At 41.7% G+C, this 20468-nt stretch overlaps 2 protein-coding genes across 4 annotated transcripts in view; one reads left to right on the forward strand and one right to left on the reverse strand.

The window, feature by feature from the left end:
- RASA3 (RAS p21 protein activator 3) overlaps positions 1 to 10387 on the reverse strand; it is a 263439-nt gene extending 253052 nt beyond the window's left edge. Inside the window, exon 1 of the mRNA XM_077814025.1 lies at positions 10262 to 10387. The gene's annotated coding sequence lies outside the window, so the exon portion shown is untranslated. The remainder of the gene's footprint in view (positions 1 to 10261) is intronic.
- The window catches only part of CDC16 (cell division cycle 16), a 64138-nt gene continuing 53841 nt past the window's right edge, over positions 10172 to 20468 (forward strand). For 2 of the 3 annotated variants that reach the window (XM_077814048.1, XM_077814057.1), the window contains exons 1-4: positions 10172 to 10367; positions 16213 to 16267; positions 18220 to 18317; positions 19154 to 19192. In XM_077814048.1, coding sequence (XP_077670174.1) covers positions 10320 to 10367; positions 16213 to 16267; positions 18220 to 18317; positions 19154 to 19192 — 240 coding nt within the window. In that variant the 5' untranslated portion in view covers positions 10172 to 10319. Of the gene's footprint in view, positions 10368 to 10954; positions 11118 to 16212; positions 16268 to 18219; positions 18318 to 19153; positions 19193 to 20468 lie in introns of all 3 variants that reach the window. The other variant, XM_077814067.1, reaches the window with a different exon arrangement.

The raw sequence follows: 20468 nt of genomic DNA on the forward strand, positions 1-20468 counted from the left end.
CAGCACTGTACAGACTTGGCTTTTGAGGCATACGTCCCCTACTGCAGCTTCATTTCCCCTCATTATTTCAGCAAGGCACTCACTCTCAGACTTTCAGCTCCCCAGTTGCTAGGTGTTTATCCAAAAATCCTTTCTTTGTCTATTGATCCCTAGGGAATCCAGTTTGAACTAGTTAGTGTGTAGCTCTCTGGGAGGTGCAGGGGCTTTGAAGTGCTGATAACCAAAGGAATTATATTAGCATCCCCCTCCGCTCCGGGAAGTTACTTTAGGATTGTCACTCACGGATTCCCAAAATACCAGACATTCTGGTACTTGCAGGAATGATGTGTCCCACCCCACTAGTGTGACCTCACACATAATGTGCGTACAAGTTCACACTGGACGGAGGACACTATTTGGAAGATCACACTGCTCTGCCTCCATTGGCATGAACTCACACACACAGTGCATCTGAGGTCACACTGGCAGGAGCAGCGGGAGCGGCATCCCCTGTCTGATACTAGACAAAACCACATATGGTTTTGTCTCAGTACTAGGTGGGGGACAAAGCACCGAAGAAGAGGACTGTCCGGTTTAAAATTGAATGAATGGCCTGCCTAAGTTACATACAATTCCACATGCACAATTGCATTCTTAATACAATGGACCCTCAAAGCTTTAAACCTAATTCAGTAAGGTTTAACTTAATTCAGTAAAGTTCATATTGCAGGAAATGGTCAGCCTGCCACAGCTTTTACCCTCGTTGCTACACCTCGGCAATAAGTAATAACTATTTTATCCTGTGTTGTGCGTTCTCTCTTCAGCAGGTCACATCTGACATGAAAAAATTACATTTTGGAGCAACAGTGTGTAGATGCTGGTTTTCTTTTACTTGTTTTTATGCAGATGACAGAATAAGGGAACAGGATGTAAAGAGGTTTCTGTCTCACTTCCTGTAGCATAGCCTTTCTGTCTCCTTTGTTGTAATAGGATTATGCCCAACAACATTCTAAGCAATACAAGTTCTGCATATATGCCTCTTATGTTTTCTTTAACATCATTCTCATAGATCTGCTAAAAGAGGAGTATGAAAATTATAATTAAAGAAGTAAAAGATGGCAAATAGAAATATGCATGGAGCAATTGTGAGCTGGGATCCAATATAATCTATGGAAGATTGATTTGCATTGCCTTAATGCCATACTGCTTATTGACTGGTAACTCTTCTTTTGAGATTTTGTCTGCATGTTTGAAATGTAAGTTCTTTATAATACATAGGTCACATATGTATACTTGAAATAAATTATGGAAATGATTAGCTATAATTGGATACCACAGACATGCTCCTGGAATGCAAAAAGGTACAATTAATTTAGACCAAAATGTTAGTAATTAAATAATATACCTTATAATTGGAATCTTCTGTTGCTATATTTCATCTTTCAGAAATCAAAGAAATCCTAAAGCATTAGCAGAATGGCTTTCTCCTAGTCTAATAATGTTAAAAGGATTATTCTACAATAATGGAAGGACATGGAAAATTTATCTACAATAACCTGACAGACCTTGCAACAACAGTCTCATACAAAAATATATTGTATTTGGAACAAAAGTTAAACTGAATTACTTTAATGCAATATAGAATCCATTTCTAAATTTCATAGGGAAAAATCTACAGATATGGAGAAGTATAGATAGTTGTTTTATAGTGCTATGTGTGAAATGTATACATGAACATACAGATCAATACAATGTAACATGCATGGGCCTGTTTGCTGGGTGGGAGTATTTTTATTTATTTCTACATTGCATAGTTGTACTTTCTTGTTACATGTTGTACTGTGGGCCAAAGATTATTTTCCTTATGCGATTATTCATATAAACTAGACAAGCAGGACTGGTCCTGTATGCACCTTTAAGGATTGTGTACGTGTTTTATATTTCATGCATTCTTTTTTGAGAAGAGATTAGTTTTTATGTTCTTAGTTGTTTGATTATAACATGTCCCTTCTGTAAAATTAATAAACATTTTATAAATGAAGCCATTTATCAAAAATAGAAGGTAAAACTACTCCTGAATAATGAATAAAAACAATGTCCAAGTCAAGAAAAAATCCCAGTGAAAAAGATAGCACCCTCACTGTTGGGACATTTGGGGTGAAATCCTACTTCAATAGGGCTGGGATTTCACCATGGGTTCCTGCACTCTCAGAAACTATTAAATTATATCTTCTTATGTAAAAGGGCTTCTTGCAGCAGCCTGTGTCAAATGGAATCCTTTCTGCCTACATTTGGGAGAATAACAGAGATTAAGATTATAAATGTCCGTGGCTCTTGCAGGAAGTTTCAGTATTCACTCCTAAAGTCTTATTCAGAAGAGTTCTCCATGGATTATAAATTTCAATCAAGAGTCTAAGTTTATCGCTGATATAACTATTCATTGTATTTGGTAAACAGGGGAATGGCTCAGGGGCTTGATAATGAAATATGAAGCTTTTCACCTGTAGGTCTCAGATTCAAATTTGGAGTAGGTCATTAGTGCCTGATAGTCATTGTTATCCGACTACTGTTTGATGGTCTATGTGAAAAGCATTAGAGGTATCCATATCTGGGGGAGCATGGTCTACGTCAGTGGTCTCCAACCTCTAAGCACAAGATCACTTTTTGAATTTAAGATCAATCCAGAATCTACCCTGCCCCTTCCCCAAGGCCCCGCCCCGCTCATTCCATTCCCCCCTCTCTCCGTTGCTCGCTCTCTCCCACCCTCACTCACTTTCATTGGGCTGGGGCAGGGGGTTGGGATGTAGGAGGGGGTGCAGGCTCTGGGCTGAGGCCGAGGGGTTCAGAGTGTGGGAGGGGGTCCGGGCTGAGCCTGGGGCAGAGGCGCAGGAGTGAGGTGTGCAAGCTCTGGGAGGGAGTTTGGGTGTAGGGGTCATATGGTCACACAGCACCTAATCTCATAGAATCCACTGAACATTTCATGAGTTTTACTTTTTATTAGTGTCATTTGTGGTTTATAGATCCAAAATTCTGCAGGGATTGTCACAAATTAGTGTAACATTCTCAACTGTGGGGTGTGCATTGGCTGAGCCTGGAGCAGAGGGTTGGGGTGCAGGAGTGAGGGGTGCAAGCTTTGGGAGGCAGTTTGGGTGCAGGAGTGGGCTCCGGACTGGGGCAGGGGATTGGTGTGCAGGAGGCGCTGCGAGGTGCAGGCTGTGGCCGGGAGGCGCTTACTACAGGCAGCTCCCAGCCAGCAGCGCAGCAGGGCTCAGGCAAGCTGCCTGCCTGCCCTAGCCCCACACCGCTCTGGAAGCATCTACCTGCTGGCACATCTCTGGGGCCCCTGGAGGTGAGGGGGGCAGTGGGTCTCCGTGCGCTGCCCGTGCCTGCAAGCACCGCCCCGTAGGGACGGTGCTGGGGGTCTGGGTTGCACACAGAGCTGCCTCTGCCCCTCCCCCCCAGGGGCCACAGAGACATGCCAGCAGGTTCCGGAGCAGTGTGGAGCCAGGCAGGCAGCCTGCCTGAGCCCTGCTGCGCCACCAGCTTTTAGCGGCCAGAGATCATGATCGACTGACAGAGGATCCAGGATCGACCAGTTGATCGTGATCGACCGGTTGGTGACCACTGGTCTACATAATAACTAACCACCCATACAAAATAGCACCATCAGCAAAAACACCAAGGAGCAAGTAGACATAAGAACAGCCACTACCAGGTCAGATCAATGAATCCCTGTTTTAAATATGAGTTTTGGGTACAGAATACCTCAATCCCTCCTTTTAGTCATTTAGATGTACTTAAAATACACGTATCCTCTTGCACCTTTTACATCAGTCTGGTGCCTATGCTGCATATCATTGCTAGCATTTTTATTGACTCAGATTGTGAGACATATGGAAATTCATAATACAGATACACCAATTAGAACCACAGGCTTCCAAAAAAGAAAAAAGAGAGACAAATTAAAACAGATATCAGTCAGTGGTGAGTTGTATCTCTCTTTTCCACCTCCAGCTTGTTGACAGTGAATGACCAGATCACAATTAATCCTCCGGTGTAATTTGCCGCTACAAACTAATACTTTGTCTAAGTTTCTAATAATCACTAGTGCCCAGAGAGCCAGCAGGATAAGAAAAACGTGATGTTAATTAATCAACAGATGCAAGACTGGAAAGTGTTCTGAAAACCAGGCAAAACACTGCACAGCAGCTGACAAGCTCTTAAACACTAGAGGGCAGGAGATCATCTTTTAAAATCTCAAATCTGATTCAACAGTAGCTCTTTAATTGGATCAACAGTTCTACAGAGTAGGAAAAATGCCTGTTCAGTCTTGGTAAATGTCAGGATTTTAAGTCCCCAACTTTGGCCTAGATCATTTCTCCAGCCCTAGATCATGTCTATTTAATTAACAAAATATCCTTTTACTAATACTCCCCAATTTTGAACTATATCCTCTCTTCTCTATAAAAAGAACAGGAGTACTTGTGGCACCTTAAAGACTTACAAATTTATTAGAGCATAAGCTTTCGTGGGCTACAGCCCACTTCATCGGATGCATAGAATGGAACATATAGTAAGAAGATATATGTGTGTGTGTGTGTGTGTGTGTTGCATCCGATGAAGTGAGCTGTAGCTCATGAAAGCTTATGCGCAAATAAATTTGTTAGTCTCTAAGGTGCCACAAGTACTCCTTTTCTTTTTGTGAATACAGACTAACACGGCTGCTACTCTGAAACCAGTAATAATATTACATTGCTAGAGAGGCTAACTATGTGCAGAAGATTTTGTCGAGCCCTTCCTCATGCTGGTAAGCACTTACTCAGGTACTTCCATTGGCATAAATCACCATCTGGCCTTTAATGACTGATCTGTTATTGTTTTTCCTGTTATGTTATAGGACGAATTAAATTTCTACTGCAGAATAGTATAAAATAGATTTCTTAACAATATTGTTATAACAGTATTACTATGGTTTAGTCATCAGAAAATTATTATATCATTAGATGTTCTGAAAATAACCCGGTGTTTATTTTCTCTTAGTTTTTACAATTTAATTTATTCATAACTATTTACTATTTGCTTTTGTGAATGTTATTTATATTTTTAAATTAGCCCTCATAAATGCACTTGCCAGTTGACACTTTGACACTCAGGATAGATTGGTCACCTTCACTTTCTGACTCTCATGCATAGTACAGCATGCTTATTCCTTGGGTTCAAAGAACTGTAGGAGGATGTTCAAATTTTAACAAACCTGCTTTCAGATTTTTTTTTTAAATAATGCAAACATTTCTGTTCAATGTAAGTTTTGTAAACACTCGTTACTCTTTGAACAAATTTAAATTTGGCTCTCCAGCAAGTAAATGGACTGTCCCCAGGAATCTCTCTTTTTCTGAATCCTTTAATTTTAAACAGGAGTCTTCAAACATTATTCAAAACGTAATTCAGTATATTTTCCTTTTTTAAAAAAAATCTTTTTTTTGTTTTACTGATGTGCTTTATTGAAGAATCTTTTGATGTTCTATAAGCTGACAGATTCGCCAGCTGCAGTTCAGTTGCTGAAACTGGCCCCTGGAGTGCCTTATCTCAGGATTTTATTACCCAAAACATCTGAAAATCAACCAAATGTTTCCCAGAAAACACTCAAAACCAAGATGCCCAGTCAGGTTAGATAAGAATAGTGTTACACATGATCTCTTTTATAAAAGTTTCACATTAATCTCCCAAAAGAGAGAACAAGTCAAGGAAGACAAACAGTCCTACAGAGCTCACTTTCCTATCACCCGGGTCACGGGTGCTATACTGGGAATTGAATCCCCAAAATAAAAAACAATATTTACATTAATTCCAACATAAATGTATAATCATAGAGGCCAGATTCCCTTCTCCAGATGATGCTGAAGAGTCAGAGCCGAGTCACAGCTGAGAATTTCCTCAGCAGATGGGAGGATTGAGAATGGCTTCGAGCTCAGCCTGAACCAGCATAGTAGTTTCAGCATCCACCACCCTTCCCTTTGGAGGGGGGGTGTCTCAGAATGAGGACAGCAGCCGTCTGCTGGTTCTGAAGTGGCAAATTATATGGTTTCTACAGAGACATACTCAGGTGGTGTAAAAGAACCATTGGGCTGCTGTAACTCATGCCATGGCTGCCACAGAATCAAACAGCTATACCAGCTTCCTGGCACCCTCTTCCTACCCCTGCTTGAACAGAGCAGATGTAAGTAGAGAGAAGAATCTACCCATGTGCATATTAACACATATTTAAACACTGAAATGCTTTATATGCATGGTTTAATTCTTTAATAATGAAACTGAGAAAGTAAATAAAGTGGTATGTAATTAAATAATTTTGAAGAAATTATAGAAAGTAACCCAATCAATGATACCTCATTATCTCATGCGATTATGTGAAAGTTAACAATACTTTGATTTACTGATACAAAATCTGTCTGTTGTTCAAGGACAAATTTTATAAAGTAACTGCAAGAAGAAACGCTTATAAAGACAAAAGCCAACTACATATTTATCTTTTTTAAAGATAAGAAGAGTTAGTTTTCCCATTTAAAAGTTTTAAAATATATGCAGAGAGATTTTGCTCTCTCTAACTGGTACAACTATGGGTTTGTTTTGAAAACTATGGTTATGTTTAAAATGTTACAGTGAGTGGCTTCCCCCACCCCCTTTTATAAGTGATAATAAGAAAAAATGAGTATTTACTTTTCAGTTTGTTCTTTCATATTTTTAGATGTATTTTGTATGCTTTTACTTTTTTATGGTTTGATATTAACATTTGGATAGAATAAGAATTCATTTAATGTATTCTGAAACATTTTAGTGATTTTTAAGATTTTTGTTTTTTGAAAGGGTTAGAATGTGAAAGATTTATATCATGTTTAGCTTTAAATATTGACTTAAATTAGGCTTTATTAATAATGTATGATTTAATTATTTATTATGAAGTATAGAAGAAATTACTTAAACTTTGATCTTAAAATTGGGGAATAAATGGATTTTGTGCAAACCTGGATGTCCCAAACATAGACATTTTTAAAATGTACTTTAATTATTCAGGAATTTAAGAATATGAACTATTGACATGTATCTAGCTCTAATGTATTTAAAGTTTCAGGACAGCAGATCCCTGAACTGACAGTATCATTTGAGAATAAATGCCACCTGCCACCAAACTTAATATAGACACACCTTTTCCAGGCAGTTAGTCAAAGTCTTATCAATTTTATTTGTATATGCATATTTGTATATGTATATTAATTATATTATATATATTATATTATTTATTTGTATATGTATATTCAAAAAATGTGCAGCCAAAACTGTAAGAAATTCCTCAGGCAACTGAACCCAGAAGAGGGCTGATCTATAATGTCATATAAATCAGTGAAAGACAGACATAACAAAGTCCTGATCTCTGCAAAACTTATTGTGTACCTGCCTCAAATTAAAACAGCATGAGTTATGACTTCAGGGCTATATAATCCCTCAGAAACCTGTATAATACCAAAGATATACAACAAATGTGAACAGTCACTTAAATTTATCATGCACAAATGTTGCATTAAAAATAATTAATTTAGAACTTGAGTTATCTAACTTTACTTGCTGAAACATGTTCTGCTCGCATCTAACTCTGAGAATATTTGTGCTTGCAAGAATTTAGTTGCTCTCTTTTCAACAGATTTCACTGGATGTTTCTGTTATGGTGTATGCAGTTCAATGCCTTGGTCTTCCACTTATAACACTTGAATTAACTCCTTCTCTAGGTTTTTCTACACTTTTAATAACCCCCAGATTTTCAATATTATCAATTTATTTTATTTTATTTGTTAGACCAAATGTTTGGGGAAGGGTTTGGAGGATGGATGGACAGAGTTACCAATTGTTTTATCTTAAAATAGTATCCTCCTTCCAGATAACCCAAGCATTGAAAGACATCTGAGAACTTTACTAGTATGCAGTCTGTGCTCTCTGTTTGCATTTCGGTGGCTAGCATATAGATCAAACATTTAATTCATTGCATGTGTCATAAATATAAAGGGAAGGGTAAACCCCTTTGAAATCCCTCCTGGCCAGGGGAAAGCTCCTCTTACCTGTAAAGGGTTAAGAAGCTAAAGGTAACCTCACTGGCACCTGACCAAAAGGACCAATGAGGAGACAAGATGCTTTCAAAAGCTGGGAGGAGGGAGAGAAACAAAGGGTCTGTGTGTCTGTCTATATTCTGTCTTTGCCGGGGATAGACCAGGAATGGAGTCTTAGAACTTTTAGTAAGTAATCTAGCTAGGTATGTGTTAGATTATGATTTCTTTAAATGGCTGAGAAAAGAACTGTGCTGAATAGAATAACTATTTCTGTCTGTGTATCTTTTTTGTAACTTAAGGTTTTGCCTAGAGGGGTTCTCTATGTTTTGAATCTAATTACCCTGTAAGGTATCTACCATCCTGATTTTACAGGGGGGATTTCTTTACTTCTATTAAAAGTCTTCTTGTAAGAAAACTGAATGCTTTTTTCATTGTTCTCAGATCCAAGGGTTTGGGTCTGTGGTCACCTATGCAAATTGGTGAGGCTTTTTATCCAACATTTCCCAGGAAAGGGGGGGCCCAAGTGTTGGGAGGATTGTTCATTGTTCTTAAGATCCAAGGTCTGGGTCCGTAGTCACCTAGGCAAATTGGTGAGGCTTTTTACCAAACCTTGTCCAGGAAGTGGGGTGCAAGGTTTTGGGAAGTATTTTGGGGGGAAAGACATTTCCAAACAGCTCTTCCCCAGTAACCAGTATTAGTTTGGTGGTGGTAGCGGCCAATCCAAGGACAAAGGGTGGAATATTTTGTACCTTGGGGAAGTTTTGACCTAAGCTGGTAAAGATAAGCTTATGAGGGTTTTCATGCAGGTCCCCACATCTGTACCCTAGAGTTCAGAGTGGGGGAGGAACCTTGACAGCATGATTAAGTAGATTTTTGGATGTAGCACAAGTAGTACATCCGCATTTACTATGTATTAAGTCATACTGTTTTTAAAAACACATTGTTGGTCACTTACACTACTATTTTATCCAGAATATGAAACAAGCTTTGCTTTGTATTTCTGCACCTTTTCCTTAGCTACTGTACTATATATTACAAACCCCCCCCCCCCCAAAAAAAAAAAAACAAACAGACCAACATGGAATTGTACTCCAACATCCAATCTGAAGACTATAATTCTGCCATTAGGGTTTACCAATATTTGCACATCTACAACATTTTACTCTGCAGTCACTACAAGGAAATTTGCATCATGGTCTTACTGTTTTCCAGTCTTGGCCTTAATACTATGACATTCTTTTAAAAAATTATTTTCCCCATCACATTTATGGCACACTTGACCTAATGCCAAGAAAATATTTTACTTCATATTCCTAACCATAGCTAGCCACTTGCTACCTGGACTAACTGCTCTTTCAGTGTTGGGTCCCTTGTGAGCCCAAATCTGCCTTTCCAATTTCACTGCCTCTGGACATCCATAATTAGTATTTCAGGTTAAATAATAACAGCACAGGTGGAGCTAGTCTACTCATTAGTACCTAATGCACAGCAGGTAGTAGTGCAAGTGTGCTATGGCTGGGGAAGGATTTCAGCCCTCATTCAGCAGTCCCTAGACCTTTTAAACTGAGTGGTACTTGGCTCAGTGTGGCAGCCCATGCCTGCTCACACCTGGGGGTAACAGAGAGGGAAGAGAGATCCTCTGCTAATAATATCTTGTAAGGTGCTGAGTCGTGCCAACCCCCCATCAGGCCTTTAAAGAAACAGGATTAAATACATAATACCACTTTGGGAGCTTTCTATTTCTCTTCATTTGCTAAGCCTTTAGGATGCCGCGGGTCACGGGTTCCCTGGGGCTCTGGGGACATTACTTGTAATGAACGGGGAAGCTCTGGCCAAATAACAGGACTCCAGGAGCTGGAGGCTTCACAGAAACGGCAGAAACATCACAAACTCTGGCAGCGCTGGGTCACAGTCCCCCTTCCTCCCGCGGGCTCTGCCCCAGGAGGAGCTGGACAGCGTAGAGCAGCCCCACTCGCCCGCCCCGCCCCGCTCCGCTCTAGCGCCACAGCTCGGCTCTGGGCGCGCTCTAGGAACCATCCGCGCGGGGCGGTGTTTCTGTGGGGAGTGACTTCGGGCGTGACACCGGAAGTGGGGACGTTACCGCGCGGCACGCCGAGAGAAGGCGGCCGGCGGAGAGTGCGGGATTCCCGGGCTGCGCGCTTGATGCGTGACAGCGAGACCGTTACCTGAGCGAGCGGCGCGTGCGGAGCATCCTGAGGTCACCCGGCTCGCGCGCGTAGGGAGATGAACCTGGAGCGGCTGAGGAAGCGGGTCCGGCAGTACATAGATCAGGTGAGGTGACAGCAGCCCGCGCAGCCTCTTCCTCCGCTCGGGTCCTAACCCTAACCCGGCCCTGACGCCCCCTCGCCCTCTGAGTGGCTGCGGGGCCCGCCGCGGGGAGGTGCACTCCGTCGGGCGGAGCCCGGGGTGCGTCTCCGCCCCTGTTTCGTCGGGGCCCCTGACAGCGGAGCGTGGCCCCGCAGGCGGGTGCGAGAGCCGGGAGCGTAACGGTCTGCTCCGGAGGGAGCCCCGGGCCTCACGCGTGTGTTCGTGGGAAGGTCCCGCGTGCGTCGTGTTAAGTAACGTCACGCACCGAGCAGCGCCGGGCCGTTACTGCCGTGTCGGGGGCGAGGAGGGGCCTCGTGCACGGCACGGGGTGGCCCCGCTCCCCCCGGGCTGGGCAGTGACTGCGGCGTGGTGTGGCGGGACGCTGCCTCGCCTGCCGCAGCAGCCCTGGAAGGGGTGCGGACAACGAGCAGAGAGGGTGGCGGGATGGTCTCATGGCGAAGGCCGGTAAATGTTGCTCTGGGGAACTGGATCCTATGGCTGCCTCCGCCACAGCGTTTGTGGGCAAGTGACTTACACCAGCCTTTTCACAGGTGGCCGTTAACAGCCTGGCCCGCTTTCTCTGGGTGCTTGAGACACCTGGGGTCTGATGTGCAGCAGTGCTGCCCACTCACAGCTGCAGCTGAAGTCAATGGGACGGAGTAGTGCTTGGAACAGATAAAGTGCCATATAATCCGAAGGCCTTTGAAAAATCAGGTCTGATCTGTTTCAAATTAAACAGCGGAATGAGTGGGCAACTAATCTTAGACACTTTGTGCTTCAGTTCGCTGTCTGTAAAATGGGGTCATACGACTCACTTGCTTCACAGGAGTGTTATAAAGATCAGTTAAATCATAGAAAGGTGGGACTGGAAGAATCTCGACAGGTCATCTAGTTCAGTCCCCTGCCTCTGAGGCAGGACTAAATATTACCTAGTAGTCCATTCCTGACAGGTGTTATCTAACCTGCTATTAAAAGTCTCCAGTGATCGAGAGTTATAAATTCTCTAAAAGAAAAGGAGTACTTGTGGCACCTTAGAGACTAACGTATTTATATGCTCAAATAAATTTGTTAGTCTCTAAGGTGCCACAAGTACTCCTTTTTGTGAATACAGACTAACACGGCTGCTACTCTGAAACCTATAAATTCTCTAGGTAATTTGTTCTAGTACTTAACTCCTTTCCATTTAGGAAATCTTTCTTAATGTCTAACCTAAATCTCCCTTGCTGCAATTTAATCCCATTACTTCTTATCCTGTTCAGTGGTTAAGGAGAGCAATTTATTACCATCCTCTTTACAACAACCTTTTATGCCCTTGAAGACAGTTATCACTTCCCGCTCAGTCTTCTTTTTGCCAGACTAAAGAACCCCACTTTTTAAATTTTCCTTGTTGGTCAAGTTTTCTAGACCTTTAATCATTTTTGTAACTCTCTCTGGATTTTCTTCAAGTTGTCCACATCTTTCCCGAAGTGTGGTACCCAAAAATGGACACTGTACTCCAGTTGAGGTCTTATCAGTGCTAGTAGAGTGGAAGAATTACTTCTTGTGTCTTGGTTACAACACTGCTGTTAATACATCCCAGAGTGATTTTTTTAATTATTATTTTGCAGTAGTTTTATTTTGTTGATGCATTCTTAATTTGTGATCCGCTATCATCCCCAGATCCTTTTTTGGAGTACTTCTTAATAGACAGTCAGTTCTCATTTTGTATTTGTGCTTTGATTATTCCTTCCTAAGTGTAGTACTTTACATTTACCCTTATTGAATTTCATCCTATTTATTTCAGAGCATTCCCCCAGTTTGTCAAGATCATTTTGAATTCTAACCCTGTCCTCCAAAGCACTTGCAACACCTCCGAGTGTGGTATCATATGAGTGTATTCTGTATGGCATTATCCAAATAATTTATAAAGATATTGAATAAAATCAGGACAGATCCCTGTGGACCCACTCAATATGCCCTTCGAATTTTACTGTGATCCATTGATAACTATTCTCTGAATATGGTTTTCCAACCACTTGTTGCACCCACCTTACAGTCGGTTTGTCCAGACTATATTTCCCTAGTTTGCTTAATGAGAAGGTCATGTGAGATACTATCAAGAACCTTACTAAAGTTGAGATATCAGCTTTACTGCTTCCCCCCCATCCACATGTTGACTGTTAAGTGTCACCTTATCTTCTAGTTTCTTACAAATTGATTATTTGCTCCATTATCTTTCTGAGTACCAAAGTTAAGCTGACTGGTTTACACATTCCCTGGCTTGTCCTTATTCCCCTTTTTATAGATAGATACTATATTTCCCCTCTTCCAGTCCTCTAGGATCTCTCCTGTCCTTCACAAGTTCTCAAAGATAATCACTAATGGCACAGAGATCTCTTCAGCCAATTCCTTAAGTATTCTAGGATGTATTTCCTCAGGCCCTACTGACTTGAAGACCTCTAACTTATCGAGATAATTCGTAACCTGTTCTTTTCCTATTTTAGTCTCAGATCCTACTGTATTTACACTGATGTTCACTGTGTTAGTCATCTAATTACTGCTAACCTTTTAGGTGAAAACTGAAATGAAAAAGGCATTTAAAACTTCAGCCAGTCCCGTATTTTCTGTTATTGCCTTTCCCTTCTGATTGAATAATGGGCCAACCCTGTCCTTGGTCTTCCTCTTGCATCTAATGTATTTGTAAAATGTTTTCTTTTTACCCTTTCTGTCCCTACCTAGTTTAATCTCATTTTGTGCTTGGTCTTTCTAATTTGTCCCTACACACTTATGTTGCTTTTAATGTTTGAAGCACTGTAATTCTATGACAGAGGCCATAGAAAAGCCAATGAGGAAATTAGTAATTTTCTTCAGAGAAGGGTTTGAATAGCGTACAGTAAATAAGGCTTAGGGCCACGCATTGAACAAGGAGGTGAAAACAGAATATTGCTGCTCATCATGAGCACTGGAAAAAAGCTCACTAGAGTATTTTTTTAATTGCAAATTAAAAAATGTTTTTAATAACCTTGTTTTTAGAGACCGCTTTAAGAAATAGGCTGAAGCAGATAACCCATATGGAAAATCTTGGCCCAAATGGTTAAAGTTTGATGAAGTTGTAAGCAATTGAAATCAGGACCTTATAGTGGGATGTGTTGGATAACCTTAATAATAGGCTCTGCTATTAGCCCTGCCTATATCTGACATTTATATAGCATCTTTCTTCTTGAAAGTTCTTAAAGCACTTTATACCCTTTAGCCTTAGAGATTTCATGCAGTCCCTTCCAAGATGGAGGGCCACAACAAATGGTATAGGACATGCAGTCTGAAAAAATTCCCATACATTGTGAATATTGCTTCATTCAGATCCCAAATTCTTGTTTAGTTACTGACAACACAATTAGTGCAGAGTTAAGATTACCTGGTTGTATCTTGTGCTCTTCCAAAACATCAAATTCAGAAAAACTCAACCTTCTGAAAACCAGGAAATAAAGAGTTAAGGTACATGCCCACTCAACCTTAACTCTGACCCCTGGACCAGCAGTAGCCACTGACAATTATCTGTGTGCAGTGCAGCTGCATTTACTGTGTTAAGTGCAGCTGTATTAAATATTGCATGGATTAATTGGAGCAGTTTGTCAAAGCTGTGAGACGGTGACTTCTTGGGGAGTTGTGCCCTCTCCCCGGAGGATTAGCTCCTCTCCCTGACCCCTGGTATGTATGATCAAAGGCAAGATGTGCAGGTGTATCTTGGGAGATCCAGTATGCCTTATTTCAGCACTAGGGTTTGTCAGTTGTGGGGCATATGGGTCTAGCCTTGGGAATTGTCAGCAGTTAGGCGAGAGATGAGTGTGGATCACTGTTCCCTCTAAGCTGTGTACATGTGTCCGTGCACACAGATCCTAAACCCAGGCACACGGTGAAACACTGCACGCACAAAAAATGAAATTCTACATCGGAGCCAGGCCAAAATATCATTTACGGGCGACTTTTGACATTGTTCACCCGCCATCTATCAACACAGCCAGATTCTACTAGCTGGCAAGGCGGGGAAAGGGAAAGGAGGTTAAATTTCCTTTTTCTAAGTATTTAAAAATGACATTTATAGAATAACATAATGTAAAACTATTATCACAAATTGCAAATTAAAAGTTTTTAAATGTATAAGCATTTTACTCGCTTGGGCGCATTTGTCTCATGGAGCACAAATTTGAACTCTGCTTCAAAAATTTGCACAGAAGAAATTTTTTGCGCACACGGCCTGTCAAAAATTAGAGGGAACATTGGTGTGGACTGTGAGTTTAATGATAGGTAAGTGAAAATATAGTGTTTGGCATTATCATAGAATCATAGAATATCAGGGTTGGAAGGGACCTCAGGAGGTCATCTAGACCAACCCCCTTCTCTAAGCAGGACCAATCCCCAATTAAATCATCCCAGCCAGGGCTTTGTCAAGCCTGACCTTAAAAACTTCTAAGGAAGGAGATTCTACCACCTCCCTAGGTAACGCATTATGTACATAAGGGTAAAGTGACTGTAAAAGGGTTTTAAGTTTTAGCAGACGTGGTGTTTCCTGTGGAGTAGAATAAGTGTCAGAGGAGAATCTGGGGCTGAGAGACACCCTTTGCCCCAATGCCTCCCACATGCCATGCCAGCCACCTCCATATCACCCACCTCCTTCTCCACTTCTTCTGTTTCCAGGATCACTCCAGAAGGAGAAATGGCAGTTACTGAGATGTCATTTCTCCTTCTGGAGTGGGGAAACCGTGTCAGAAGTATCAGAATGCTGTTCCTACTCCCCCAACAAATGCCAAAACAGTATTCAAGCATGGCTCAAACCCTCATTCCTCCTCCTTTCCTAGCAAGCATTGGACTGTATCATTTTTTTTAAAATAGTTTGAATGTGTTCTGAATTTTCAACAGTAGTCTGATTAAGTTCTCCTCTCCCCCAAACAATACCCTCTGACAGAGCATGTCTAAATTTCATTTTCAGACTTCTGCTAGAGTTGGGTTTGAATTTATAGTGACTGGGTATTGCTCATGTTCAGTGGCCATAGCATGTCTTCTTGAGTTACACGGGTCCTGAGTGTCATGTCTGGTTTACAGTCTCTCAGGCGCTCTGCACATGCCTGGACAAATCCATTTAGTGCATGAGCATTAGGCTTGCACCTGACTGTAGAACAGGACTCTTTGTTGAATAGTGTTTCCAATATTGCTTCCCCAAAGTGCCCTACACTAACTGCGTCAATGTTAAGTGATTGAGACCCATGGTTTGACCGAGGTGTGCACAAAAAGCACTGGTAGAATCTGTCAACCCTAAGAAAAGCTTTGTTGTTTGGGGAACCATTTCTCAAACTGCTTGGTAAAAGACCCCAAATTTGGATCATTAACCCAACCCTCTGCCCCATAAGACGCACCAAATTTGAAGGCAATATGAATAACCATGCAGATTTTTGGGCATGTTGAAGAGTTTCCCTTTAAATAGAAAGCAACTCTTAATCTTATCTGTAGCAGAGCTGGCTCTCCATTATAATCAAATGCTATTCTTCCATCTCTCCTATTCCCAGGATTCACAGTAAAGCCCCCTGCCTCAATTTAGGGCAAATCATAAATGTTTGGGGAGTGCCCTAAGAAGTCTTTACAAACATGTTAACTACTTTGACTTATTTGGCAATCAGTTAACTCAAGGTTTTTGTTTTTGTTTTTTTAAGGTAGCTTAGGTAGTCACCAATGAAGACTCTGGAGTTATGCTCCACCTTTAGTAATAGCAAGACATATGAAGCTAAATAATATATTTAAATAAACAAACCCTAACATTTCTAACATTCTTTTCCAGCAACAGTATCAAAGTGCCTTGTTTTGGGCAGACAAAGTTGCTTCACTGTCTCATGGTAAGTAATCGTTACGTTTTATTTCACTTAATTTAAAATATTAGTTTCATGAAAACTTTTACCTGCGATAATTTATTCAGCTTCTTGTATATTGTTGAGGTTCCATTTTATATTTAATATTGTTGTGAGCCTCTCTGCAATACCATCTACCCAAGTAGAGCATTAGATTTTTGATCTGCTAGATTAGATAGTGTGCAATTCAGCATTCATGCATGTTTGACACCTGTGCTTGAAAAATGTACTCTAACTACTAGTGCAGGAACAAAGCCTCTTTCCCAGGCTGAAAAACATTCTGTCCTTCAGGGCTTGGAAATGCATGGAGCGTCAACTCCTTCCACTTGGAGAAATCTCTATTACTTGCAAGAACCTTTTTGCAGATTCATAAACACTGAAATTAAAAATAATTAATTTTTATAATTTAGTCCAGTCCACTGCCAATGCAAGATTGTTTCCGCAGTACCTCTTCTAGTGCTTAGTCTGTTTCAGTGGTGGCCAAACTTACTGACCCTCCGAGCCACATATGACAGTCTTCAGAAAGCTGAAGCCCCAAGCCCCAGCAGGCACACCCCATGGAAAGACCCCCATCTACACTGGGCAGATGCAAGAGGAGATGTGTGGGGAGGGTACATGGGGATGCCCCCCAGATTTTTGCCAGGGTTTGCTGGTCCCGCTCTGTCACATGGGGCCACTGGGCCCCCTTCTTGCATGGCAGCTCCTAGAGTCTGTAAGCTGGGAGCTGCAACTGTGGGGAGAGGCAGTGGCAAACAGCTGGGAGAAGCAGGGAGAGCTACTACTTTTGCTGCTGCCTCTCCCTTGGAGCTAAAGTAGTGACCCCTCCCTGCAGCTCCCACCTGTTTGCCACTGCCTCTCCATGCAAAGCTAACACCTGGGAGCTGCAGGGAGGAGCCACTGAGGGTAAGAGGGCGGTATGACTCAAGCTGTTGTGGGGGGTGGGCTTTAAATTTTGTCCCCTCCCCCACTCTCAGCAGGCACCAGTCATCTCTGGCAGAGGCCCCTAGCCCATCATGCGGCTGCAGGGCAGAAGCCTTGAGCTCCTCCCCAGCCTGGTAGGCGGAGAATGGGGGTGCAGTGAGGGCTTCGGGGGCCACACTTTAACTGTAAAAGAGCCACAGTTTGGCCACACCTGGTCTATTGGATTTATGGGGTAGCAATTGATAGGGTAACTTTTCTTTCCTTTTAAATCATTTTTACTTTTCTTCAATATTGAAGACTCTCTCAGTGCATCATGACTCTCTTTAAATATAGTTTTCGGTAAGTGCATGTCACCTGGACCAAATTATTTGTCCATGTTTAGATTTTGGAGTATTTCCTTACCTGCTCTTTATATCTTTTTTGCAATGGCCTTATTACTTACTAAGTACCTGATCCTTCAAATGGGATTACTCACAGTGTGTAAAGTTAAGCACATGCATAAGTTTTGGGATCAGGACCTAATTGTCACACTTCTAGAACTTGAAAATAATATTTTGCTTTTGCAGGCACTAATTTCTGCACAAACTTTGAAAGATAAAAAGGTTAAAAGTGTGTTTTCTGCTGTTAGTGCATTCAAAGTGTGGAGTCCCCTATAGCATACAGATGTTATTTTTCTCTTTTCCACATCAATTTTATTTCCCTCTGTTACTTATGGTATGCAGACTGGTGGTAGATTTTTTTTTTTTACATCCTTGTTTGCTGCTGATAGTGCATACAGTCTTAGTGTTAGGGTTTGATTTAATTCTTAAAATTTCTTATTTCTGAGATGTCCAAAGAGATGCATTTTATTTTTAGAGCAATTTCTTGAAATGACTAGTTTTGACGAAGAGCAGTATACGGAGATCTTTTTAATGACCTGAAAATGTCTATGCCATACAAAATTATGATAAAAACATGTGTTTTAGGATTGTACTTAATGGGATTATATATATATATAAAATATATATATATATTTTTAGAGGAACCTCAGGACATCTATTGGCTGGCCCAATGTCTCTACCTGACAGCTCAGTATCATAGGGCAGCACATGCCCTTCGATCACGCAAGCTAGATAAGGTAAGTAATTTCAAACAAGAAATAATACTTTTTTTATTTATTTAGAACCATAGTGCTATACCTGGTGCTAAATAGCAGGTGAACTGTGCTAAATGCACTATAGGTTCTTTACCTTCAGAGCTAACAATCCAGATTTAAAGGAAGAGTGGTTACGTAAACTGCATAATGTAAGGCATGGTGAGAGAATGATATATAGAGAAGAGAAAAGGGCCAAGGGCTGACATGTGCGGCGACCAATAGATTTAGGGAAGGGACTGTGTGCTGTTCTAGTTCTCCTCCCACTTGAACTAGAATTGTGGAAATCAAAAGAAGAGGAAGTGCCACCCGAGTTGGAGAGGTTCAAATTAATATAGTATAGAAGAAATTTACAAACTGGGATAGAAGGTCATTAGTGATTTTGGTCAGGGAAGTTTTGCTGAGGTGGAAAGGATGAACCACACTGGAGGAGATAAAGGAGAGAGAGTCGAGGGAATCTAGCAGTTTGGGTAGATTACATGCCCTATGACTAAAGTCAAAAGATAGGAAGAAAATAGGGTGGTGTATAAGAGAGTGCTTGTAGGGGAAGGGTCATAGGGAAAGAGTATGTCAGCATAAGGGAAATGGAGGGGATAAGATAGGGTTAAGGAGACAGGATGATGTGTTGAGGTTTCCCCATTTCCTGTCTTCCTCAAGAGTTAGAGACTTGAGAGAATGATTTGGGGTAGTAAGAAAGAAATCTTTAGTCAGAAGAAGAACAGACATTGATGTAGGAGTAATAGCTTTTTGCTGTTAATACTAGGGAGTTTTGTTTGTAGCTTCCTTGATAAGTATATTTCAAACCTCTTTATTTCTCTTAGTTGTATGAAGCATGTCGATACCTTGCTGCTAGATGTCATGTAAGTATATATTTTAGTTTATATTGGATAAAATCAAACTAAACAAAGCATGCTACGTAAATACGCAAACCACATATGGCACACTTTACGCTAGAAGGGGAATATTTAGAGGTCTAAATTTGGGGATTGAAACGCTTATACTCACTGGAACTACAGGTTCAAATCCTGTGAGAGAAGACTTATTCCCTCATCCTTGTAAGATGGGTAAACTGAGTTCCATGCAACATGCTGTGTGTTACTCCTGGGGGAATTCTGCACCACTGTGCAATGCAGAATTTTGCAGAAATTAATATTGTGTATGCAGAATTTCCTTTCTGCCACAGAAATGGGCTGCAGAGCTGCTGGCCGCCACTAGGGGACCTGGCAGAGACCAGCTCGCACATAGAAGAGGTTGTTGGGGGGATAGGGAGGGAGCTAGAGGGTTCCTGGCAGCTGCAGTTCCCCGCATGCCCTGAGGGAAGGAGATGGCGGCGCTCAGGAAACTCCACACAAGGCTGGGACCCAGCATCAGGCTGTTTCATCCTCTGGATCCCTGGGCTCTGAGGGGTAGGGGGGCAGGTGTCTGGGCTGGGGGGGGCCACAGCTGGGCTCTGGGGGGGGGGGAAGGGGTACGGGTGTCTGGGCTGGGGGGGCCCACAGCTGGGCTCTAGAGGGGGTGCCCCATGGACTAGGGGGGCCCCATGGCTGGCCATTGCGGGGGAGGGGTTGTGGGTGTCTGACCTGCTGGCCGGGCTCAGGGTGTGGGGGCAGAGAAACAGAAACTGGGTTGTCATAGGCATTTCTTTTACTGTCTACTCCTGGGGGGAAATTTTTTGTGTCTGTATTGTTACAAACATACTTGCTGACAGGTATTTTGAAATAAATTAACAAAATAATTGAAACTGGTGTGATTATATAGAGTTATTTTGCCAAATAAAATTTGAAGAATTTTAAAATATTGTGCGCAGAATTTTAATTTTTTTGGCGTAGAATTCCCACACTAGTAGCATGTAGGTCTCTTGAATGAGACCAAAGAACAACAAATTTCTGGCTGCTCAGCAAGGGTTCTATAGGTCCCAGGACACTTTCTTTAGAACATGTTGTCCATGCTCCAGAATTTTCCTCCTCCCTAATAATGTATAGTGTGGTTTATTCTGGTTGGTTGCTGAATTCTGCCCCACAGGTAGCTTTGTTTTATTGGTGCTATAAGTATGTAGTCGCAGTATGCTTTCGGTCCCTTCTGGATGGAAAGTGCTATCTAAACAAAGTGCAACCAAAGAAATAAAATTGTCTGGAG

The sequence above is a fragment of the Eretmochelys imbricata genome, chromosome 1 (assembly GCF_965152235.1).
Source record: "Eretmochelys imbricata isolate rEreImb1 chromosome 1, rEreImb1.hap1, whole genome shotgun sequence".
Lineage (NCBI taxonomy): Eukaryota > Metazoa > Chordata > Testudines > Cheloniidae > Eretmochelys > Eretmochelys imbricata.